Below are 27,347 nucleotides of genomic sequence, written 5' to 3'. Positions count from 1 at the left end.
GTGATAAAAGAAAGTTTTTTTTTTTTTTTAATTTTTTGATATTCATGAGTTTAAGTTAGGTATCAGGATCTTTAGTGTAAATTATATTTTAATTTTAATTTATTTTAAAATAAAATAAAATAAAAGTGATGTGGCATTAAATTTTACTATTTAAATGGACGAAGATATCGATACCCAACTAAACTCAATAATATCGAACTGTTCATCATTTTTTTGAGATTGACAATAATCAAAAGGTCAAAATTCAACAACAATGTCCGACTCGAGCGAGTCGTAGATACCGAATTAGATCAGTTCAATTTGCGAACCTGTTCTTTAATTTTAGAATATTTAATATTTAATGTATATTTTTATATTAATTTAGCGATACTATAAATTAATATAAAAATATATAATAAAATATTTTCAAAATTTTAAGAAATATTTATAATATTTATAATATTTTAAAAGATATTATAAATATTAAAATATTTTCTATTCTAACAATTAATTAGATATGTTTTGAGATTCGTTTTGAATTTGAATTTTATAATTATAAATATTTCTTTTTTGTTATTTTAAGTCTAATAATTTTAGACATATCTTTTGGATTTGTGTGGTTAGTTTTAATGTATATTTTTATATTAATTTAGAGATACTATAAATTAATATAAAAAATATAATAAAATATTTTTTATATTTTAAGAAATATTATAAAATATTTATAATATTTTAAAAGATATTATAAATATTAAAATGTTTCTATTCTAACAATTAATTAGATATGCTTTGAGATTTGTTATAAATTTGAGTTTTATTAATTATAAATATGTATTTTTTGTTTTTTTAAGTCTAATAATTCTAGACCTATCTTTTGAATTTGTGTGATTAATTTTACTATTGAAGAGATTGAGAAACACTTGGGTAGAAAATAAAATTTGTTCTTATAACTTTTTTTATTAACTTTTAGAATGTAGTGAATTGAAGAGCTACTATCTCTTTCTCTTTTAAACGTAGATCATTTGATTGAATTAGACAAACAAATTATTTGTGTTTTTCGTCTTCTTTTATATTCGATTGCCAATAAATTTTTTTTTACATAAATTGTTATAATTACTTAAAACCATTTATTTTGGTCGCCTTACTTATAATAAAATTATGGAAAATTGCTAACTAGTGTCCTTGAAGCGTGCTTTAAGTGATTAAAATAGTAAGTTTTTATTAAAATGCGTGTATTTAATGCATTAAAAATATATTGGAAATTAAAATATTAACTTTTATAAAAATATTTTATTTATTTAATATGTTTAAAGAGTACCATGAGGGTACTGGTTAACCAGACTCTAAAATTATATATTATAATAAAACTTATAATTTAAAATGTTTACAATAGTGGAAAAAGTAGAAATACTTAATCAACATCCGCGTATTCAACTTTGTACATATTTAAAAAATTTATTTTTAGGAAGTTATTTATTTTCTCAATTTCAATGTATTCAACTTTGGAGGTCTATTATCATATAACATGAATATTTATTTTATTTATTTATATATCCTCTCCACTTGCAATCGATATTACCTTTACGTCTATATTCATTCATTTAAAAAAGAAAGATATTTATACTTATCTCACTATGCGACCAACCTAACCCAGGGGTAAAACAGTAACACTCATAGTTATCCATCACGCGTCTGTTACTCGGTGAGTGGACGAAGAACACACAATGTCACGTTCGTAAATATCCTCAAAACAAGACCCATTTTCCAAACACACGTTCTTCAATTCCAATACATTTTTATTTCACTCTCTCACTCTTTCGTTTCTCAGATCCCTTCTTCTAACCCTTTCTTCTTCTTCTCTTCTCTTTTTCTGTAACCGTTTACACAAACCCTAAAAAACCACCACGAAGAACCACCATAACCGCTCTCACATACTCTCTTCTTCACTATTCGGTAATTTCTCACTCTTAACTTTCTCGCCGTAAAAATCTCCATGCCTAGTACTTTACTTTCGATTCATGGTTTTTCAAACCTTCCTATGTTTTTGTTTTGTTTTGTTTCATGTTTTAATAATATTAATCGTCTGAATATGTTCTTGTTCGTGTTGTTTTTGTTTTTTCAGTGTCGGAGATTTTGTTCTCGTCGCAGGTTTCGAGAAATTAGATCTGCTGGTTGATCTTAACCGTTTGTTTTTGATAAGCTACGTGGGTTAGTTACACTGTTACGACGTACTTTAGGGTTTTGCTTTGTTTGTGGTTTGTGGTTTGTGATATTTGATACGTTGTACTTGGTCTTGGTCTGGTCTGAGAAGTGAGATCTGTAATTTGATTCTGTGAAGTTAAGGTTTTTGTTTGAAAAATGGAGACACTTGTTGTTGTAGCTCAGCATAGGAACCAATACTATGGTGGATCTAAATCGCCACGATTTGGTTCTTCTTCGCCTTCGAGTCACTTTAGGGGTATTAATTGTAGAACATTTCAAACTGGGTCTGGTATTCTACCAACACCGTTTAACTCTACTACTTCGGCTTCGCCGGATAATAAACTGAAAACACCTTTAAGTACTCCGGTTTCGAAGTCTGATGGTAAAAGTTTGTTCAAAGATGCACCTAGTAGTGCCCCGGTTCCTATCAGAGACAATGGTTGTAGAAAGGATGTAGCTTTTGTTGATGCTAATGGTAGTTTTTTGCTTTCAGAACTTTGGGCTGGACCTACTTATTCAAATTCTCCACCGCCTAGTTCTTTGCCGATTCCGAAATTCTCTGTTAGGCCTAAGAGGACTGTGTCTCTTGAGCTTCCTGTTTCTGCTTTACCTGAGATTGAAATGCGTCAGTTTGCTTACTCTGCTCCGTGTTCCCCTCGTCAGGAGGATTCCCCTTTCGCAAAAGATTTCTTTGTTAATGATGATTCTGCGACTAAGACACTCTGTCGCATTCTCAATCTTAACTTGGATGATGATGAATGATGCTCGAAGGAGCAAATGGTTATTGTAAATAAGTCTGTCTTTTTTTTTTCCTATGAAGTTCAGTTAGTGTTAGTTTTGCTGTGTATATAGAGTGGCCAAATAAAAGTATGAGTTTGGTTGGTTGAGTTTGTGTAGCTTTCAGCAGCGGTGTATGTAGTGCCCTTGATAACAATGATTAATGGCTGTCGTTGGTTGACATTCTCCAGATTTTGGAAATTTGATCAGGTTTGACATTGAGGGTAATGTCGAAAAAAGGGTAAGTGGGTGTATATTGTAAAGCTTTCTTGGGAGCAGGTTTTGGTGGTTTTGGTTCGTGACTTACTTGACATTGATGGAAGCCGCAGAGAAAATGGTATGGAGGTAGAGATGACGGTAATAGGTGGGAGTGGCATGATGGAATATAGTTTGGCCTGAAGAAAGTTACTTGTTATATCGATGAAATATATAGTTCACAGCATCATTTCTTCTCAGAATGATTAACTTAATTTAATCTGATTAAGGATTTAGACCTCTTGCTTTAGTACATACTTTAGGTTGTATCTAATCTTGATCTTACCGAAACTCTTTAGACCTCAGTCCTCTGGTTTTTAATCCTCTCTTGAAATTTCTTTTCTTTTCTTATCATATATATACTTCACTAGCCTTGTAGGTGACCTACTGTTTACAAGTTAGTAGATAGTTACGACCTTTCTTTCCAATCCTCATCCTCTTCTCTCCTAGCTATCTTTTGTTTCTCCCTCTCAGAGGGTAAAGTTTGCCCCTTCACCATCTTTTCTGTTTTTTACAAAGAAAAGCTGGAAGGGTTTGGTTTATATAGTCTTTTGTAGCTGAATGCTTTAGCTTCTTTAGGTTAAATCCTTGTCATACTGTATGTTACTTACCATTCCCTTAAACCCGTATATGTCCCATTTCTGCCTTTTGGTTATTGCTTCTTTCTATTGTCTTCACCTGTCTTATCCTCCATGGAGATTGTCGACTATACTACGCCGAAATTAAGGTATGATCTTGCTTGATAATACTAATGCTTTTGTACTACTTTCATGTGTTAACTGCTGTTTCTGAGAATTGTTTTTGCTGTGAATCAGGGAGGAGTTACCGCACTGATGCTGTTATATTCTACATGGCATGTTCAACTACAAGTTCGTATCTGTTCGTGAAGTCCGTTTTGTTCGTAAACTTTGCAGTGTTTTGTTATTTTGTGCTCTTGTAACTTGTGGAACTTGCTTGATCTGTTGAGATAATTGCTTAACTGCTATGATCTACATTTCATGTTTTGTATCTGAGTTAAGGACCAAGTACTTTGTATTCTCTTGTCTAGTTGTGGGGTTGCTTTGAAAGCTCTGATACTATTTAATGTTTTTAATCTTATGTGGACGCATTTGTTTTGTTCTTAAACTGAAATTTGTTTGTCTCATATGATATCTGCTTGTTAATCTTTGGTCTATTATTTGCTCTGATTTGAATTCTTGGGAAGTATTAGGTATCTTTGGTCTATTCAGAAAATATAGTTATTCTTGTATAAGAATGAGAATTTTTTGTAAAAAAAAAGCATGAGAATTTATAATTACTTTTACAAAAGTATTTATTTAACTGTATATGAAAAATGTATTAAAAACATTTGAGAATAATAAGGGAGTAAGGAATTACTATTTAAGGGCATGGAAGGAAGAGTATAAATTTATTGATGTTTTTTTTCAAAATTATGTTCATTTTTGATAATTTGAATTTTAAAATTAGATTGTTATATTTCAAAGTTGAAGGATGCTAAATAATACTCTCCATCTCATAAAAAATATCTTATTTGAATTATATAGTCTTTTAAAAAATAATTAAATATGCTTTTTTTAATATAAAATTAATTTTATTTAATAGAATTTTCTTATTAATTATAGTTAGTGAATAGTTTAATAAATAAGAATATAATAATAGTGAAAACTAATAATAAATTAGTTTTGAATGAGATAGAAAGAGTAACATTTGTGGCCGTCTTTATTTAAAATGTGAGAAACCACACAAACTACACAAATGATTAGTCCAATTTGTGGTCGTCCTTCTTATATTTATTTTAAGCCTTGAAAATTTAATGTTTTTGAGTGATAATAACAGTTAGAATTTCAGGGTGGAATTAGGTGACAATGGATTTTGTATTTCTGATACATGCATATCAAACATGGGGTTAACATTTGATTGCCCTGACCTATCTGGCTATCTTCCTATATCCAACCAGAAACAGTTGTATTGTATTCTCTCTTCTTTTCAATCATTTTTATACAGCTTGTTTTTAATAATAATAATAATAATAATAATAATAATAATAATAATAATAATAATAATAATAATAATAATAATAATAATAATAATAATAATAATAATAATAATAATAATAATAATAATAATAATAATAATAATAATAATAATAATAATAATAATAATAATAATAATAATAATAATAATAATAATAATAATAATAATAATAATAATAATAATAATAATAATAATAATAATAATAATAATAATAATAATAATAATAATAATAATAATAATAATAATAATAATAATAATAATAATAATAATAATAATAATAATAATAATAATAATAATAATAATAATAATAATAATAATAATAATAATAATAATAATAATAATAATAATAATAATAATAATAATAATAATAATAATAATAATAATAATAATAATAATAATAATAATAATAATAATAATAATAATAATAATAATAATAATAATAATAATAATAATAATAATAATAATAATAATAATAATAATAATAATAATAATAATAATAATAATAATAATAATAATAATAATAATAATAATAATAATAATAATAATAATAATAATAATAATAATAATAATAATAATAATAATAATAATAATAATAATAATAATAATAATAATAATAATAATAATAATAATAATAATAATAATAATAATAATAATAATAATAATAATAATAATAATAATAATAATAATAATAATAATAATAATAATAATAATAATAATAATAATAATAATAATAATAATAATAATAATAATAATAATAATAATAATAATAATAATAATAATAATAATAATAATAATAATAATAATAATAATAATAATAATAATAATAATAATAATAATAATAATAATAATAATAATAATAATAATAATAATAATAATAATAATAATAATAATAATAATAATAATAATAATAATAATAATAATAATAATAATAATAATAATAATAATAATAATAATAATAATAATAATAATAATAATAATAATAATAATAATAATAATAATAATAATAATAATAATAATAATAATAATAATAATAATAATAATAATAATAATAATAATAATAATAATAATAATAATAATAATAATAATAATAATAATAATAATAATAATAATAATATAATAATAATAATAATAATAATAATAATAATAATAATAATAATAATAATAATAATAATAATAATAATAATAATAATAATAATAATAATAATAATAATAATAATAATAATAATAATAATAATAATAATAATAATAATAATAATAAAATAATAATAATAATAATAATAATAATAATAATAATAATAATAATAATAATAATAATAATAATAATAATAATAATAATAATAATAATAATAATAATAATAATAATAATAATAATAATAATAATAATAATAATAATAATAATAATAATAATAATAATAATAATAATAATAATAATAATAATAATAATAATAATAATAATAATAATAATAATAATAATAATAATAATAATAATAATAATAATAATAATAATAATAATAATAATAATAATAATAATAATAATAATAATAATAATAATAATAATAATAATAATAATAATAATAATAATAATAATAATAATAATAATAATAATAATAATAATAATAATAATAATAATAATAATAATAATAATAATAATAATAATAATAATAATAATAATAATAATAATAATAATAATAATAATAATAATAATAATAATAATAATAATAATAATAATAATAATAATAATAATAATAATAATAATAATAATAATAATATAATAATAATAATAATAATAATAATAATAATAATAATAATAATAATAATAATAATAATAATAATAATAATAATAATAATAATAATAATAATAATAATAATAATAATAATAATAATAATAATAATAATAATAATAATAATAATAATAATAATAATAATAATAATAATAATAATAATAATAATAATAATAATAATAATAATAATAATAATAATAATAATAATAATAATAATAATATAATAATAATAATAATAATAATAATAATAATAATAATAATAATAATAATAATAATAATAATAATAATAATAATAATAATAATAATAATAATAATAATAATAATAATAATAATAATAATAATAATAATAATAATAATAATAATAATAATAATAATAATAATAATAATAATAATAATAATAATAATAATAATAATAATAATAATAATAATAATAATAATAATAATAATAATAATAATAATAATAATAATAATAATAATAATAATAATAATAATAATAATAATAATAATAATAATAATAATAATAATAATAATAATAATAATAATAATAGGACCATGAGCGGCAAAGGGAGGGGACGACCGAAGAAGGTGGTGCCTCCGACGACTTCTCAAGGCAAACAATCATCCTACAGTAGTGTGGTGACGGTGAACAACAATAATGGAGGCTCAATTTCAACAGGAGACAGTGCAAGTGACGGAAAAACCCTAGTGAATGAAATGGAAGAAAACCCTAAAATTGATAAAGAAGATTCGCCGGTGATTATTCTGAAGGAGGCAGAAGCGGTGGGGAATCCTCCAAAACTGTGGGTGGATGTCATTAGTAACAATCGGAATCCTTCCAATGGAATGCAAATTGAATTTGTAGCACCACAACTTGTCAATGGTGAGGTTGAGGTTGCTATCGAGGAAGAAGATATAATGAGCGAACTGAGGTACTGGGAATCTGCTCTTATCATGTATGTGATAGGGAGTGACTTGAGTATGAATATGGTGAAGCAGTACATGCTGAAGAATTGGAATTTCGTCAAGATGCCAGATATGTTCTACAATGACGAGGGATATTTCATCTTACGTTTTCATTCAGTAGATGACAAGGATCAAGTGCTTATGAAAGGGCCTTATACTATTTGCAACATGGCTATGCTTCTGAGAGACTGGAAACCAGATTTCAATCTGCAGAGAGATATGTTACGTACGATTCCAGTCTGGGTGAAACTCCCTCTTTTGCCTTTGTATCTGTGGGGAAAAAGAAGCTTAAGCAAGATAGGTAGCGCATTGGGTACTCCCCTAGTCACTGATGAGTGCACAGCAAATCGCCTGAGAATCTCCTATGCTCGAATACTTGTAGAGATTGACATCACCCAGACCCCAGTTGCGGAGATAACTATCAGAGATACGGAGGGGAACAAGATGAAACAACCCGTGGAATACGAGTGGAGGCCTAAATATTGCCATAGATGTCTGAAGGTTGGACATGATTGTGAAGGGAAGCAACCACAGATGACAAAACAATGGAAGCCTAAGGCACCAAAGCAAATGGAGCAAAAGGAAACAGAGGTACAGAAGAAGCTAGACACTGTTATTGAAAAAGAACCGGCATGGACAATGGTTGAAAGAAGCAGGAAGGGAAAGGAAACTATCAAAGAGGGCACATCTGAGATCCTGAGCCAAAACACGTTTGAGTCACTCAACCTTTTGAATGAGGTGGGGGTGATCCATGACATCACATGATGCTATCATGGAACACAAGGGGGCTGAATAAAGCGGGCAAGATCCTTGAGGTAAGCTCCTGCCTGTATGATCTTAAGCCTGACATTGTCCTTTTGCTTGAAACTAGGGTTAAACAGAATAAAGCTAGCAATGTTAGAAATAAATTGAAATTTAGGGGAAAATGCCTTGACAATTATGATAAGCATGAAAATGGTCGCATTTGGGTTATGTGGGATGAATCCAAGTATGACATTAGACATGAGAAGAGTACTAGCCAACTAATTCATGGTGGGGTCTATGATGTTTCTGGCTGTTTTCTATTCTGGCTGACTGCGATTTATGCAAAGAACCAACCCGATCAACGAAGAATTTTGTGGAAGGACATTGAGAGAATTCACAATCAGCAACAGGGTGCTTGGGTTCTGTTGGGGGACTTCAACAATGTTCTTAGTGTCAAAGATAGAGTTGGGGGCAGGCCTGTGAGTGAGGCAGAATATTCAGATTTGGCCAACATGATGGAAACTGTGGGCTTGGCAGAGATGGACAACACAGGGGACTATTACACTTGGTCTAACAAGCAAAGCATGAATACTATCTACTCTAGAATAGATAGGGTCCTTGGCAACATTGAATGGCTAACCAAATATATGGATGTTATTCTGAATGTGAGGCCCCCTAGCATCTCGGATCACAGCATTCTTTTGTTGAAGAAGTTGAATCCCACCATACAGCCTCAAAGACATTTCCGATTCAGAAATTGTACTACTAAGATAGATAATTTTCTTGATATAGTTAGCCAAAACTGGAATACTATTTGTACTGGCTCTCCTATGCAGGTTTTGTGGCTCAAGCTTAAGAGATTGATTCCTGTCTTGAGGAAGCTTAGTAGGCCTGTTAAGGATGTTCAGTTGAAGCTAACAGAGGCTAGGCAGAATTTGCAGGATGTCCAGCTGAAGATTGTTGAGGACAGAATGAATTCCACACTTATTGAACAAGCTAAACATTGGACAGACCAGGTAATCCAATGGAGAGATATAGAGGACATGGACCTGAGGCAGAGAGCAAAGGTGGATTGGTTGAGGTATAGTGATGGGAACAATGCCTTTTTTCATGCTGCTATTAAAACTAGGCATAAGCAGAACCACATTGGGTCTCTTATAAAAGAAGATGGCACCATTCTATCCTCTCCAGAAGACATTGAGCAGGAAGTGTTAAGGTTTTATGGTGAATTGCAAGGTACCTCAGAAGAATGTATTGAAGGTATTAATGTGGAGGTTATGAGAAAAGGAAAGCAGGTGAACATTGAGCAAAGAGATTTTCTTATTAAACAGGTTACTACTAAGGAAATTGAGGATGCCCTTAAAGGGATTGATGATAATAAAACCCCAGGTATGGATGGCTATGGAGCAAAATTCTTCAAGTCAGCATGGAGTATTGTTAAACAGAATGTGTGTGCTGCTGTCCAGGAGTTTTTCACCAAAGGAAAACTTCATAGAGGCTTCAATAGCTCAGTTGTGGCTCTGATCCCTAAGAAGCAAGGTGCTAATATGATCAAAGACTTTAGACCAATATCATGTTGCACTACTTTTTATAAGATCATCTCAAGGATCTTAACTGCTAGATTAGGAGTGGTTCTACAAGATCTTGTGGATAGTAATCAAGCTGCCTTTGTAAAGGGTCACCATATACATGATCATGTGCTATTGGCTTATGAATTACTAAGAGGGTATGATAAGAAGGCTGCTGCTCCAAAATGTATGATGCAAATAGATCTCCAAAAAGCCTATGATATGGTGGATTGGAGGTCTCTTGAGCACATACTAAAGGAATTTGGTTTCCCTAGAAATTTTGTGGAGTGGATTATGAAGACTGTCAGTACTGTTAGTTATTGTTTCAACATCAATGGCAAATATACTAAGTCCATGGAGGCCAAGAGAGGCATTAGGCAGGGAGACCCCATCTCTCCCTTGCTTTTTGTACTAGTAATGGAATACCTCACAAGAATTATGCAAATGCTTCAACGTGACCCAGCCTTTAAATTTCATACGAGATGTAAGAAGCTGAATATCACCAACCTATCCTTTGCGGATGATTTACTCTTATTCTCTAGAGGAGACCAAAGTTCAGTTAAAGCTATGCTAGCCAAGTTTAATTTGTTCTCAAAATCTACAGGACTCAGGATGAACCCTAGCAAATGTTTCATCTATTTTGGTGCAGTAGACAATGATAACAAAGAGAGTATTAAGAGAAGCACTGGTTTTATGGAGGGAGCCCTCCCCTTCAAATATCTAGGGATTCCTCTCACTAGCAAACGTTTGGCAGTAAAACATTACCTTCCATTAATTGACAAGATTATGCAAAGAGTGAACCATTGGAGTGCCAAGTTGCTCACTTATGCTGGCAGGCTCCAGCTTATTCAAAGTGTCCTGTTTGCTGTGATAAATTACTGGATGGTATGTCTTCCTTTCCCCAAGTCGGTTCTGCAGAAAATTGATGGTATATGCCGTAGTTTTCTTTGGACAGGTGCCAACACTATCTCTAGAAAGTCTCCTATTTCGTGGAAGAAAGTGTGCACTCCGAAAATGTACGGTGGTCTTAATGTTGTTGACATAGAAGTGTGGAATAAAGTCTGCCTACTAAAACTTCTTTGGAACCTGAGTAACAAAACTGACAGCTTGTGGATTAAATGGATCCACATTTATTATCTGAAGGGCGGAAATGTTATGCAGGGAGAAAACAAGGCTAGATACTCATGGATCATGAACCAGCTACTTGATATGAGGCCTCTTTATGCACAGATTCAACAGTATGTGATGGATGATTTCAAAATGAAGAAAGTGTATAAGAGCTTGCAAAAACACCATAGCCGTGTTCGATGGAGCAGCATCATATATCACACCATTGCTCGACCGCGTGCCATGTTTATTCTGTGGTTAGCTTGCAATGGTAGATTGGCTACCAAAGTTAGGCTTAGGAAGTTTGGATTTTTAAATGAGGATGTGTGTTGTTTCTGCCCAAGCCAAGAAACCATACAGCATCTGTTTTTTGAATGTTGCAGGACAAAAGCTATTTGGCAAGAAGTCTTGGATTGGATGCATATTCGACATGTCCCCAGTTCGTGGGATGCTGAGCTCGAATGGATCATCCAAAATTGCAAAAGAAAGAACTGGAGATCGCATATTCTTAGCTGTGCTGCTGCCGAAACTATATACGCCATTTGGAAAATGAGGAATGACACTATTTTTGGGCATACTGTGAATAATAGGATTGGAAAGAGTATTATTGATACTATAGTGTATAGGTGTTGGGAGCATGATAAGCTTAGGCCACACTTAGCATCGTTGATGGTAGAGGATCGTTTTTGTTTTCCTAGAGTTTGACTTTATGAGGTGCTTTGATGTTTAAGGGCTGGATCGGTTGAGATCGCCTTGTATTAACTGTTTTTGAATTAATCAAATCATTTATTGATTCAAAAAAAAAAAAAAAAAAAAAAAAAAAAAAAAAATAATAATAATAATAATAATAATAATAATAATAATAATAATAATAATAATAATAATAATAATAATAATAATAATAATAATAATTGTTTATGGTTCAGAAGGAGACGGGGTGTTCACTCTTGTATTCATGTATCATTTTAAAGGTTAAATATTGCATATTTAGGTATGGATTTGTTCTTTTCGAATGTTTGATTGGTCTATTAATTTATTTAAAAAGTCTATTTTATTTGAGTATATGTAAATAGACAATTGATCTCATGTTTAAATAGACCAACAAATTAAAAGATGAATGAGATTAAATATTTGTTTGTACTAATTTATTCAAGTTTAACTAGTTACCAGGGCCGACACAAACCAGCTAGAGGCCCTTTTCTATTTTAACAATAAGGCCTATAATAAAATAAAATGTAAAAAATTTGAAAAAAAAATTAAAAAATATTGTTTAAAAATATTTCCACAAATGAAACTATAATTTTCATATCTTTTTAGTCAACAAATTTTTTTTATCTTTTAAAATTATTGCTAACTCATACAACCATAAAATATAAAATATTTTTGTCTTAATATCCTTTTTGGCTAGGTTAATCTCAAAGTTTATTTTAGTTTCTTAACTTAAAAAAATTCATAATCCCTTAATTCTTCAAAGTATACCTTGTAAGTTTTTTTCGTCTAATTAGCGACGAAAAAAAAAAATCAGAAATCGATCGCTGAATTTATCACTAGTTGGACGAAAAATGACTAATATGTTACATTTTAAATAGTTAAAGCACCAAATGTATATTTTTTAAGTTAAAGAACCAACATGAATCATCGAATCAACATACGAGACCAAAAAAATATTAAACCAATTACATATTAAACTATTGAAAAAATTATAAAATTTTATATATAAAATATTTTTATTTTAATAATTTATTATTTAATTAATCTTAATAACTTAATAAAAAATAAAGATTTAATAGAAATATACCAATAGTGTAAAACAATTTTACACTGTCAATGAAATGATGAAATCAGTAACTTTTAAACATATTAAAAAATAAAATGAAACAAATTATATCATCAAATATATAACATATTTCTATCAGAAAAAAGAAGAAAAAGATTGAGAAACCATAATATATAATATTTCAACATAAAATATTTATAAAATTTAATAGCTAAAGTATTAATTTACAGTTTACATGAAACTATATTAAAAGCACGTGTTTATATTTTTTAAGTTTAGATGTATATGTATAAACCTCAATAACTACGCTTTGATACACTTTTGGGGAATACAACAATTTAATTAAAAAATAAAATTAAAAGGATTGAATCCTCCTCATTTTACACCAATCAAGCGCTATTTGTTGTTACTGTCTCAAGTTTCTAAAACTAATAGTACTAGTATATTACTTAACATGAAGCTAAATATTTGGGGGAGCCCAATATATGAGGCCCTGTGTTGTGGAGCTGTGGAGCTGGTTGTCCTTGCACAAGCATATGGCCTAACATGCTAGTTACATAAGTTTGTGAAAATATTTTTTTTTTTTAAATTTATAAAAATAATTTATAACATTATTTATAAAGTTTATTTAATTTATTTTTATTAGTACAAAATATAATATTTATTTAAATAGATCGGACTTATAACTTTGAAAGTTTTTTTCATAGCCCGTAATCTGACAATTTTAACTAAATAGATTTTAAGAAAAAACTAGGCCTTTTTTGTTTGAAAAAAAATTCAACCTAACATGTGTCTTTGTAAGTTAGGTCTTAGGCCATTATTAATTGATCTGGCCTATTCTCATTCATACACATAGCTTTTATAAACAACTCATTATAATTTTTTTTTCATTAAAAAATAAAAATAATTTTTTTCTCTCTCCTTCGTTATCACTACATTCCATAAATTTTAAATGTTACTTTGCCAAACAGAATCACACTCTTTTTTAAAATGGTACATAAAAAAGGTGCATGAACACAATAGAGAACACTGAGACCCTAGAAGGATTCCTCATACTAAACAAACATTGACGTTGTCTTTCTAAAAAAAATACTGATGCTACTGGTATGTGTTGAGAGGTGAAAATGATGGTATTTTATTTTGGAAGTTGTTATGGACTAGCCCAATCGACCTAGATTGGCCCAATCCACTTATTAGTGTAAAGAGGTCCAATAAACGCTAGCCTACTCCTTGGAGCAAGGAGAGGACGAACATCCCATTTAACTGAGCAAGACTCACCAATGGATCTCCCACAACACATGACTATCCGAGCACGCTGGGCCTCTATCCCCGCCAACGGCTAGTTTCCCTTGCTCAGCTAATTACGACCCGTTCTACTGGTTCCTACATTCTGGGCCCGTCAATCACGCCCAAGCCCACAAAAATAGGACGACCTAGTCCACCTCAATGAGAACATTATAAATAGCCCTCTACTCCTAGAGGGCAAGGTAATCCAATTTTGCCCAAAGAACTTTATACCTTTCGTTGTACCTTTATTCTCTCTATTACTTTGACGTCGGAGTATCTTGCAGGTACAACCCCATTTTTCTCCTCAATCACCACCGAAGATCAAGTTGTTTGTTGCTGGCCACCTGTTCTGCTCTCTCCGAACAAAAGTCCAAAAAGACCCCATGTCCTAATTTGGAGTCAAAGAAAGGGATGCCATATAATTGCTTAGGTCTCATTGCTGCTTGAAGATGAGACTTACTTGAATTTTGATAAGTATGGGCTTAACCTGCACACAACATAACTAATATTAAGGCATGAATAAGTTAAATACAAAAGCTTACCAATTGTGCTCCTGAATATTATTGGATCATGATGAATTTTAACAAATTCATAAAACTAAAATGATTATTTTAAACGGCTTTTTAAATTTTAGAAAATCAATTGTAAATTATAAATAAAAAGCTATAAAAATAAGTTTTTAATTTAATTTTAATTCAATGGTCCAATCCGCCTAAACCACACAATACCCTGTTAATTTAGTGGGTTAAACATATATAACACACAACTAATAGTGGCTCAAACAAATCTCAACTCGTCTCGAAAAAAAACAGACAAAATGGGCCGACCAAATGAGCTCAAACCCGTCTTTTCATTCCTGATAAAGTGAGATTGAGGAAGAATCTACCTAGCACCCGCTAACTTGTACATAACACCCTCACATATTTTGATAATGTCAAAAATACCATTCTTTTCATTTTTTCAGTAACCAATCTTTGAAATTTTTTTCTCTCAAGCGTAAAAAATATGGTAGTGGCTACAAAATATCCGGTATATTTTTTTACAGGATTATTTGAAATATCCGATGCGTAGCAAAATATTTACTTGAAGTTTCAAAAAATATAGTATACCAAATATTTTTCCCACCCCTTAAAAATTCGGTATTGTTATTTTATACGGTTGTGATTGTGTTGATACCTTTGTAGGGTTGAGATTGCACTGACACTTTTATGTGTTTCATATTGATATAAAACTTATATAAATGTGGCCCATATGTTGTTAACAAAAATACCCCGCAATATCTCAATTTTGGTATCTCGTATTTGTGCAGTTCAATGATGTGAGTCCTCAATCCTCATATTGATTTTAGGCTCATAAAGGAGACCCCTCATAATGTATTAAAATCCAAACTAGATAATCTCTTGCGTTACCCTGATAAGAGAATGGTGGTTAAAATCGAGTATCATTCACTACCAAATGATAATGAAGGAAAGATGAAGTTCAAGAACTTTGAGTTGAAGATTGATGAATATGTAAGAGCCACGTGGAACACATTTCACCAATATGAAATAAAGGATCAAATCGAGGTGGATGTGACAATTGCGAGATCTATTGAAAATATTATGAAGATGTTGAAACGTCTAACACTTTTTAAGTTATGTTCATTTTACTCTCATGTTAAGTTATGCTAAGAAATGTTCATGTTAAGTGATGTTCATCCTACAACAATGTAATGCTAATTTTCATCTTATGCAATGTTAAGATAAAGTGTCAACAATATACAAATAATTCAGTACAAGCACAAAATAATTTCAACAAATTTAAATAACGAGCAAACAAATAAAATCTACATTGTTCTACCACAAGTAATGTGTGTTATCTGTGATAACCAGACATATACCTCACGATATGAATTTACCAAATTCATAAGGTTACAGAAAAGTGCTATCATCTAATGTCGCAATTGGGCGGTCATACTAGATGGAGGTAGTGGAGGCGGTGACAAGTCATTTGAATGTCCTCCATCATGTCAAGGTCCAATATCATCTACAGGCTAGACAAGTGGAATGATGCGAGGGTGTGATACTCTAAAGTACCACTCTACATAACCATGTAGACACTGTCCAGGAAAAGGCACATCCACTGCATTTCTCTATTAGCAATGACACTATTTACAATATTAGACATTAATTATCTATCAATGCCCCTAGATGGTACAACAAGAACTGTTCTAGAATCCCACAAGCATAGCCAAACTGCCACAGACACATCTCAGATAAATATATAGCCACATAACTCTCCCATCTCACTTAACTTCGAAAAAAAGACAATGTCATTGAACTCTTAATGCACTCTAGGGTATGCAAAGGGTGTCCATATGACATGGTCGATGGTTTGAGCGTTAATCCTCCTTGTGTACTCCAAAAGATCATCTGAACGAGAATGCCTGGACCTCTATATGGTAGCCTGTGGGGAGCCATCAAAAAAACATATATTTTTGGAGTGTTTATTCTCTCGTTGTTCAGTAGATAACTTTTAATGTTAAAATTGCTCAATTCTCGCAAATGCCCCTACTCAGCGGCATAATCTCACCCTAGAGAGAAGCAATTTATGCGCAAAAACATACTTCCTCCGGTCACAATTACAAATAAAAATAACTATTTTTATATTGATTAAGTTATTTAAGTGTAATTAACTTTTTTTAATTTTATGTGTAATTAAAATAAAATTTACTATAATATTCTTAATTATATTTAATGAATTAACTATCAATAATAAATATTTTTTAAATTAAATTAAAGATAAAATAGTAATACAAACATTAATTAATGTAAAAATTATTGACTTCAACTAAAATGTAACAATTTATTTTTGTTTGTAACAGTCACCGAAGGAGTACTATAAAATAAACACTTTCTGAAAGTTTCTAGGTGAAATAAAGTCATAAATGAACTTGATTAAAATCTCTTAAATTAAACCATTATTTATAATTAAAAATGTATGGAAAAAGAGTCAGCACGTACATTTATGGTTGACCTCCAATTTTCATTCTCCATGACAGTTACACAGCACCATATTCAACAAACGAACTATTCCTCAATCACTCCAAAAATTCAAGTCAAGAAAATCAATATAGTTGGGACGTTGCTATGATATTTCACCAGCAACCAATATCATCCACCATATGAGTTGTAAATTCCATAATGTAACATTACTTTTCCTTTCATCAAATATGTATCTTTACAGTAATCATAACTAAAGCCAAAGTTAGCCTAACAATAAAAGTGTAATGTCTATATATTTAATTTCGACAAGCCATGTGGGTTGGTATGTTCCAACATACAAAGAAAAAAAGAAAAGAAAAGTTGGATGAAATAAGGTTTAAGTTTAACCATAAATAAGTGAAAATAAATGTTAATGGATTGCAGCTCCAATAATTTTGGAGAGATTTATTTCTCTACAATTTTTATGGATATATTTTATACATATTTTTTTGGGTGCATACATATTGGTATGAATTTTCTAAATGTATTTTCAATTTATTATACAAAGACTGTCTATTTAGTTTTAAAAAATGATTTTTATAATTGTTTTAAAATACTAATTCAAATGTTTTTTTTACAGAAAAATATATCTAAAAAGTAATTTTTACAAAAGATGATTTGAAATAATTTTAAATTTAAGTATTTTTTTTTGAAATTTTAATATATTTTTTAGTAAAATAATAAAATATTTAAAATAAATTTTTATGAGAAATTATTCAAATTAAATTTTTATTTTAAAAAAATGTTCTTTATAAATTTTTATTAAAAAAAAATATATAACACTATTAAATTATTAAAAAAAATGAAACAAACAATTCAGAGCCACACCTTTACATATTTAAAAGCACAATTATACTATATATTGGAAATTTTTCTTTCCATCTTTTGCGATTCTTCCGCACCATGTAAAAAGATTAAAATGTCTCTAGCGTCCAAAAATGCATTATCATACGCACCTTTTTGACACACAATTAAAACAAAAATTGTGAGAAATTCTTATTCAGTAAAAATTTGATAAGGCGATGCATCTCCGTATGCATGAAAGGTTGATCCAAAGATGTAGCTCTGTAATTCCCCTTAGTTCATTAGTCAGTAAGATTTCTGGAAATGCATCTCCGAAATTGGATCTGTTAGATCAAAGCAGAACAGACGAAAACAACAATGACATAATGGAACCAACATAAATTAACTCCAAAATAAACATTACATAGATAAACATTACATAAATTTAACATTACATGTTATTAAAAACAAGTGGTTCAGGACGTTGCAATATTCTTATAACATCTTCGACTAATCTTTAATTTGAATCGTCACATCCACTTTAATCAGATCCTTTGTCGAGTAAAGTTAAAAGGTATTCCACATCCCCTTCAAATCATCATCCGTCATACGATATCTACGCAATTTAAATGGACACTCACGTTTTACTTGATCCCGTGTCTTCTCGTTTCAACTTCCTAATCTTTCGTTGGTATGGGTCACTTATTTCGCATATCATTGTTACAAATGCTTGTCTTCTATCTCATCCATTGTCGAACCTTCCAATTACAACACTAAACCCCATTTTCCGACCTTCATCAGGATCCATTGTAGCATATGTTCACGATAAAAAACCACTTCTTTATTTATAAATTGTGCATGAACATCCACCTCTATAACGGTTGGTCGAGCACCCGGTTTAACATCATTATTCGCATCATCCAGTTGAACATCATCATTCACTTTACCGAGTTTAACACCATGCTTCACTTCCAACGGTTTAACATCCAAATTCACAATAGCTTAGAGAAACATATTTGGGTGCACCATATCTATTACCACCAATAACAAAAAAAAAATGTTAAAATTCAAAATAACAGGACATTCCGTATATGCACATCCGGACTACACCAAACTTCTTTCTGAGATGCATCTCCAGACTCAGCGTTAATTTTTCAGCTATAAATTTTGATTAATGCAAGGAATGATGGATGAAATGAATGATACTTACTGACAATTCTATCTTGTTTTGCTCCCTTTGAAGGAATGAAATACAAAAATGATATTTTGGTGTTGAAAGGTTGATTGAAAATGAGAGAAAGTTTTTCAAGGATTTTGCAATGGAGTTTCTTTTTTAGCACGAAGAAGAAGCTCATTCAAGGTGGTATTTTATCATTTCCTCGCTGGGCATTTTCAGAGATGTGTCTCTGGAAATATCACTTAGTTGTTATTTAAATCAGTTGCGCGAATAACAAAACCCCATAAATAAGTGCAGGAGATATTTCAGAGATGCATCTCTAGAAATGTCTAAACATTATACAGAAATGTATCTCCGAACTATATTTTTTAATACTACGATGAAACTCAAAAAAGAAAAAATTGATATAATTTTAAAAGCCTCCAGAGATATATACATTCTAGACATTTGAATGATAGTTTCAAATTTTCAAAAATATAATATGTTCATAATAACATTTCTCTTAGTTTTTCTAATTTCATATTTAATTTATACATGTCTTGTTTCAAAGTTTTTTCATCATTTCACACATACCAATTATATGTATATACCTAATATGATTAGTTTTTGGATGAAATAATTTTCAATAAATTTTTCCGTCTTAAATAAACTTAAATATAAAATGGTTTATATTCAAATAAGTTGTGTAAAAGTAAGTTTAAAATTAATTCAAAACTAATAGCTTAACCATATTCATTCATTAACAACTTTAAAACTAAAAGAATTACGCTAAAAATAAAAAGGATTAAACTCACATCATACAAGTTAATAGCATAAAATGATAAATCACATACATACACACTAATGGCTATAAATATGAGAAAATTGAACTTAAATTTATTTCACGTTAATATATATATATATATATATATATATATATATATATATATATATATATATATATATATATATATATATATATATATATATATATATATATATATATATATATATATATATATATATATATATATATATATATATATATATATATATATATATATATATATATATATATATATTATTTCACATTCAATTAATTTTTCACAAACATCAAAAGCAAGTCGTGTTTTATTCTCTAGGTCTAATTCATACTTTGAGTAAAGGATGATTGATTTGAGAGTTTTTGTAGTGTAGCTAGCAATGATTTATCTATACCTGTTTGGTGAAATGGGTAGCTTTTGAGATAATCTTGTTGATTAGCTAGCTAGGTTGATATATATCCATCTATCTATCTAAATGAAACTTATGTGAAACAACGGTGTAGAATACATTTCCCATCGCAAGACATTGAAAGATTCCAAAGGAGTCACCATCTTTTGTTTGTTCCTCATTATCATTCACTCAGCATCTTAGCACGCTCACCTTTTGAGTTTTTCTGGGTCCCAATTTTTGTTTTCTTATTGCGTTTTTGAGTTTTCACTCGGCTTTGCCATGTATCTCTAGGTATCAAATTCTTTTAGTTATGGTTCACTAAGGTAGAACACAATGAGGTCACCAGTTTAAGAATGTTGGCTTTTTATTACATTAACATATGTTCTTGTTTGGTTTCTTCAAGAGGAGTATACTTAAACTCAACAATGACCGGATTAAAGGGATTTGTATTGCATGCATGCAAATATATTCCTTCGATACATTAGTGGTCTTTTAATTAAGATAATATATATATATATATATATATATATATATATATATATATATATATATATATATATATATATATATATATATATATATATATTACCGGTTGATCAAAATCAGAAGGTGGATCAGAGACGTCTTGCACAATGATGGTGATGAGGAGAAAAAGGCTGTACCTGCAAGACACTCCGACCATCAAGTAAGTAGGAGCACATATACGTTTGAATGTTTTAGGGTTTGAAAAATGTGTTATCTAGCCCTCTCAAATGAGAAGGTTTTTATATTGTCCCTAGTGCTTGGCCATTGGTCCACGTTTTGAGCTGGATCGTGGATCTAGGTCCAAAACGCGTGGCTGCCAGGATCCTGGGAGTATGTTTTGGAATTCTGGGAGGCTGTCCAAAACTAGTCGTTGACCGGATAAGAGGTACTTCTGGATGGCAGAGACGCCCAACGAGCAGGGGGAGCAGATCAGATGTCTTGCTACTGGCGTAAATGTAGGTCTGGCCGAGGGTAATGATGGTACGTTGTCCTCAGGCCAGGTGGAGTTATATCCTCGACAAAGGGGCAGGAGGAAAGGAGTTTCCTTTACTTTCAATTGACTGGGTCAAGGCTATTGGGTCGTCTTGGGTGCAGAAGTGGATAGGGTCATGCCTAGCAATTGGGCCAGCCCGAAACGGAGCCCCCCGAGTCGTTGCTCCGAGCATGGGAGTGATGACTTAAGAGTGGATCTCGTTCCGGGAGGAAGATTTCGTACAGGAGATGTCTGTTTCTCGAGGAGGTGGCATCTTTTGGGCTATCTGAGGAGGAAACGTTCGCGAGGTGAATTATCATTGTCGTGGAGGTTCGGCTTGCGGGGAGCTACACAGTTTGATTGGAACCGAAGGTGTAACGTTGTATACGTACGTCGAGCCATGCGTCGTAATTAATGCGCAATTATGGCTAGTTAGGCTAGGCTAGGCACGTGCTCGGACACGTGCTACATGCGTTCTCTATAAATAAGAGGGAACTCAGTCCATTTTCACTTTCGCTTCTCTTTCTTCTCTGTGTTTTCTACTCGTAGCCGGCTCATTCAGTACCTTCCGCCGCTTTCCACCATATAATTCATCCAATCACCGCACCGTTTTTACCGACCACATAAGTTATTCAATTTCTCTTGTTTTGTTTGTCCCAATATTTATTTTTGCTTAGAATGCATGTTATTAGGATAGGAAGAGGATAGATTTTGGGTGTTTTCCAGTGGATGTTGGTGTTTGACGGTGGCCGTGCCACTTTTAGACGTCGGCACCGCCGAGGACGGGCAAGGTACTTTTATGAAATTGTTATTTCTCGGCCAATTAGGCGTTGTCGGCTAATCGGATTCTGGGTTTGAGAGGCAGGTCGCGTGAGTCCTGTGGTGATCTTTATGCGAATGCCAATCGTAGCTTAAATACTAGGAGCTCGACGATCCAAAGTACTTCCAAACATGTATCCTCTGCTTGGGATATGTCTGGCCAGGAGGAAGACCTTGATACTTCCGGGTATGAATGGATAGTCGTGGGTCCTCGAGAGACTCCTTCCACGTTTGCTACGACCCATGAGCATGCCTTTACGATTGTGGGGACAAAGACTGGCCCGCCTAGTGTTGAGGAAGAGTGGGGAGTTTCTTTTCCTGAGGAGGAAGAAAGGATTTCTTCAGTTTACCCGCCCAAGTACGAGATCTGCTTCTGGGAGTTGGGACTTTGACTGCCCTTCAACTAGGCCAATTGCTCTGAATCTGTGAGTATTGAATTACCCTCAAAAGTTTTTTCCTAACTCTTTTTTCATTTATCTTAAGTCTTATTATTTTTGCATAGGTCAAGACTTCAAAACAAATAGCAAGTTGCTGCTATGGGTGTTCCAAAATTACTAAGTGACCGACTTAGGACCCTTAAAACAAAGGAAATTGGTGTCCCTGGAAGGAAGCCTGATGATCCTTTAGTCATTAATGAAGAGGATAACACATCAAACCAGACTAGTGGTGGAAAGCTGTCGAAAAATTGGGAAGACATTTGCAAAGAGATGACTCAGTGATGAAGACATATTGATTTTTTGTGTGTTTTATGAACAACATGTTGTTTGTTATGAACTATTTTGTGTGTTTTCTAAACAAAGATGAAATGTAATTTTACAGTGGCTTGTTCCACTAACTATTTTAATGTATTGACCAACTTAATCTAATGTCCTAATGCATGAATGACATTTTAGAGTTTATTCACATTGTGTGCAAATTATAAGCCAGTTGATGCCAATTTTATAGGTAATACCAACTGATGTTAAAATTATGTCAAAATTATAGTGTTAATACCAACTGATGTGCAAATTATAGGGTATTCCCAATCCAAATTTTAGTTCATGATTTATAGGTCACTTTATGCGCAATTTATAGGTCACATGTATGTTAAACTTTATTGGCCACCTTTGTGTGCAAATTACAGATTATGATAATACCAATTCAAAGAACATCAAATAAGTCATATTATCTCAATTTTAACCACAAATAGGATCAATTTTAACAAAATACCACTTCATTTCATAATTCACACTTACATAATCGAACAACTCTAAAAAAGCCAATAACATTACAACCAAAATATAAATACCATACATTAATTCAACAATTAAATTTCCATATAAAATACATGTTGACCATTACAGAAACAACAAGACACCATGACTTCAACTTTCCATACATAGCATCTAACTTCATCTTCAACTGTAATTTCTTGTTCTTCTTTAGTGAAATTTCATACAACTCTCTCATAGTTTCAACAGCTTGGACCTCCCTCACCTTGCTCTCATTTTTACTCTATTCTTCATCTAACCTTTCATAAACATCAGTTCCTTGTGCAATATCATCATCCCATATAAACAAGTTACAAATTTCCTTATCTTGCCAAAATGAACATCTCCAAAAGAGGTGAACTTTGTTATGTTTGTTCTTACAGTGATACGAAATAATTCGAGCATCACACTCACACCTTCTCCCTGGACGGTTACTCTCACTTGTGGATTGATACGATGTTGACTTGGTTCTCCTTGATGAAGATAACATCATATATTGCGGAAAACTTGAGCCTAGTGAAAGGTTGATATAGTTTGTTGAAGATTAGGGTTGAAGAAGATGAATGATAAGGTAACGATTGAAGATTAAGTGTGATGAAGAAGACGAACGCAAATTCTGTGGAAAGGAAAAGGGCTGAAGAAGAGTGGATTTAGGGTTGCAAAACGTACCACTTCTCATTTTATTAACCACAAATCCTACGTGTCAAAGAAATTAACACAATTGGCATAATACGCTAGCCACTGTTAGTGGATTCTAACGAGAGGGACCAAAAATAGGGACAGAAAATATTGCAAAGACCAATGTTCGAAGAAATTTTTTGTAGGGACTAAAATTGAAGGCTGTCATATTTATAGAAGCCCCTACAAAAAATTTCTAATGATTTTAGTCCCTACAAAATATATGAGGACTAAAATATGACAACCTTCAATTTTAGTCCTCATATATATTTATGACAACCTTCAATATATATATATATATATATATATATATATATATATATATATATATATATATATATATATATATATATATATATATATATATATATATATAGCATTACTAAAAAGTTAAATTTGAAACTAGTTATTACAACCAAAATAGTATTAACATTATTCTTGAAATTAATAGATTACAATGAAAAATAATACTAGTTGTGTTATTGAAACTAAAATATTACAACTAAAAGTATGTTCTCAAAACAATCTTATATTGTATTTCATGTTAGGCATAAAAAGAATTGAATCCGAATATATAGGTTGATGATTTATAGAAAAACTTTTCATAAATAAGAATATTTGACCACTAAACAAATGTGAGTCTTCATGCGATACATAAATCAACTTTTTGTGAATTTTTCTGTAATGCACAAATCAACTTCTCATGAGTCTTCCAAAGCAAACTTACTAAGCAATCAAACATTAAATATTGCTAAAAGTTTAAAGCATCAAATAATAGCATGCCCCATTTATTAATAACATAAGAAAAACAAAGAATCACTTGTTGACACATTTTAACACTAGCTAGTTTACTTTGTTTGGGGTACTATCTTCATCATTATATAATATAAAAGTAAAAGAATAGTATACTTTATTGTACTATCAGACATAGCAAGACTGAAAATATAGTTTATTTGATTGAGAATGCGCAAGAAAATGTAAATTATGATATACTAGTATTATTAAGAGTAGTATGTTAAGGAACCTACTCTCCTTTGAATGTAGATATAATATTTCCTGTAACAAACCAAAAATACCGTTTCACCCAATTGAATGTAGCCTAGTCAATTGGGTGTTCAAAATCAAATCGGCTCAATAAAAAACTGCAAAATTGAACTAAACCGAAATTATAAAAAATCATATTTGGTTCGGATATGTGACCATTTTTTAACAAAATTTCGCGGTTCAGTTCGGTTTGCTATTTGTAATTTACAAATCGAACCAAACTGTATTAAGTTACAACCAACATTCATTTAACCGACATCCAACCCAAAATTAAATCTATTGTGTTAGCCTTACGATTATGAATGATTTTCTCTTCTTCACATTTAAGGTTTCAGTTAAAGTCTTCTCAAATCTCGCCTAGCGGTATCGCGTCTTCTTCTCATTTTCTTCCCCAAGTACATATAACATATTTTTCTCTAGTCTCTCATCTCTTAAATTCTTTATTTTTCATCTTATTATTTTTATTTCACTATTCTCTCTTCCAATTACGTTTGTAATGTTCCTCTTATTCTCTTATCTCTCATCTCTTTTACTCTTTCTTTTTCATCTTCTTTAATATTTCACTTTTCTTTTTTTCTATTTCATTATAATGTTTTTGATATTGTTTTATGCTACTATTTTATGTTTTTTATTTCACTTTTATTTAATTTTATTTCTGTATATTAAGTTGTTGTCCAAATATGATGAGTATTGTTGTTATTTGATAACACACAAATGACTAAATACAAATTTATGTTGTCGCCTGTATGTCTATGTATGACTCAATAATTATTTTTTAAAAACCGAACCAATCGAACCAACCCAAACCGTATTAGTTTGATTTGATTTGGTTCAGTTGTATTTATAAAAGTCAACCAAACCAAATCGAACCGCGGACTTTTTTCATTTACGGTTCAGATAATTTTTTTTTTCAAAACCGCTCAAACTGTATTCGTGAAATTATGCCATAAAACAATTTCCCACTTGTTGATCTTATCCAATAATGTTTTAAATTTCTTTTCATGTGCTATCATTAAATTTAAAACATGGACACTATATATCTACTTTAGAATTTAAAAGCATTTGGCGTAAAAGAATAAAAAGGTATAGAAATTCAAAACCTAAGTAGATCATCACATGGTTTGTAGAAAAAATATGACGTAAAAAAGTTTATAACCTTTAAGTAGTTCGAGCTTACCTTCAAAACAAGTTGTTTGACCGGCTGAAGGTTAGATATATTATTTTTGTGTATTAGAAATATATACTTTCATTTAATTAAAGAATAAAATATAGTATTTTAAAAATGTAAATATAATTATTTCTTCAATAAAAAGTTAATTTTTCATAAACAAATTAAAATTTTGTTTGTGATGGAATAACTACCTCACAAACTCATAATTCACATTAGTGATGAATTTTGTAACGGAATAGTTGGAATAGTTAGAGCTGAATAAATTTTGTCACAAAGTTTCTAATAAAATTAAGGGTTATTACCATTTTTGCCCCCTGCCATATAGGCGACTTTTGGTTTACCCCCCTGTAAAATTTTTTTTTGTAAAACTAACCTTGCCAAATGAAGATTCTGTCATTTTAGACCTCGCCAGCAAATGGCACATGCCATTTGCATATGTGGCATGCTGATTGTGTAATTCTTTTATTTTTTTAATTTTTTAAAATTCAAATATGCTGACATGTAATTATATTTTTTATTTTTTATTATTTTTAATTCCACGTCATATTTATTTTTTTAATTTTTTTTAAAAAAAAAATTTAATTTTTTTTTATTTTTATTTAACATAATATTTTATTTTTTATTTATTTATTTTAACGTAATATATATATATATATATATATATATATATATATATATATATATTATTTTCAGATTATTCAAATTCAAAACACATGAATATTGAAAAAAATACCTGC

At 29.6% G+C, this 27,347-nt stretch overlaps 1 protein-coding gene across 1 annotated transcript; it reads left to right on the top strand.

Annotated features, from left to right (window-relative positions):
- Positions 1–1,754: 1,754 nt before the first annotated feature.
- LOC131610151 (uncharacterized) lies at positions 1,755–4,338 on the top strand. The gene is made up of 3 exons (XM_058882027.1): positions 1,755–1,932; positions 2,102–3,940; positions 4,029–4,338. Exon 2 carries the CDS (start codon positions 2,338–2,340, stop codon positions 2,941–2,943), a length of 606 nt encoding a protein of 201 aa, XP_058738010.1. The 5' UTR covers positions 1,755–1,932; positions 2,102–2,337; the 3' UTR covers positions 2,944–3,940; positions 4,029–4,338.
- Positions 4,339–27,347: the final 23,009 nt, after the last annotated feature.

This window comes from Vicia villosa, linkage group LG6, assembly GCF_029867415.1.
Source record: "Vicia villosa cultivar HV-30 ecotype Madison, WI linkage group LG6, Vvil1.0, whole genome shotgun sequence".
NCBI classification, from domain to species: Eukaryota; Viridiplantae; Streptophyta; class Magnoliopsida; order Fabales; family Fabaceae; genus Vicia; species Vicia villosa.
The sequence above is the reverse complement of the archived record's forward strand: the minus strand, read 5'-3'. Positions and strand labels throughout refer to the sequence as shown.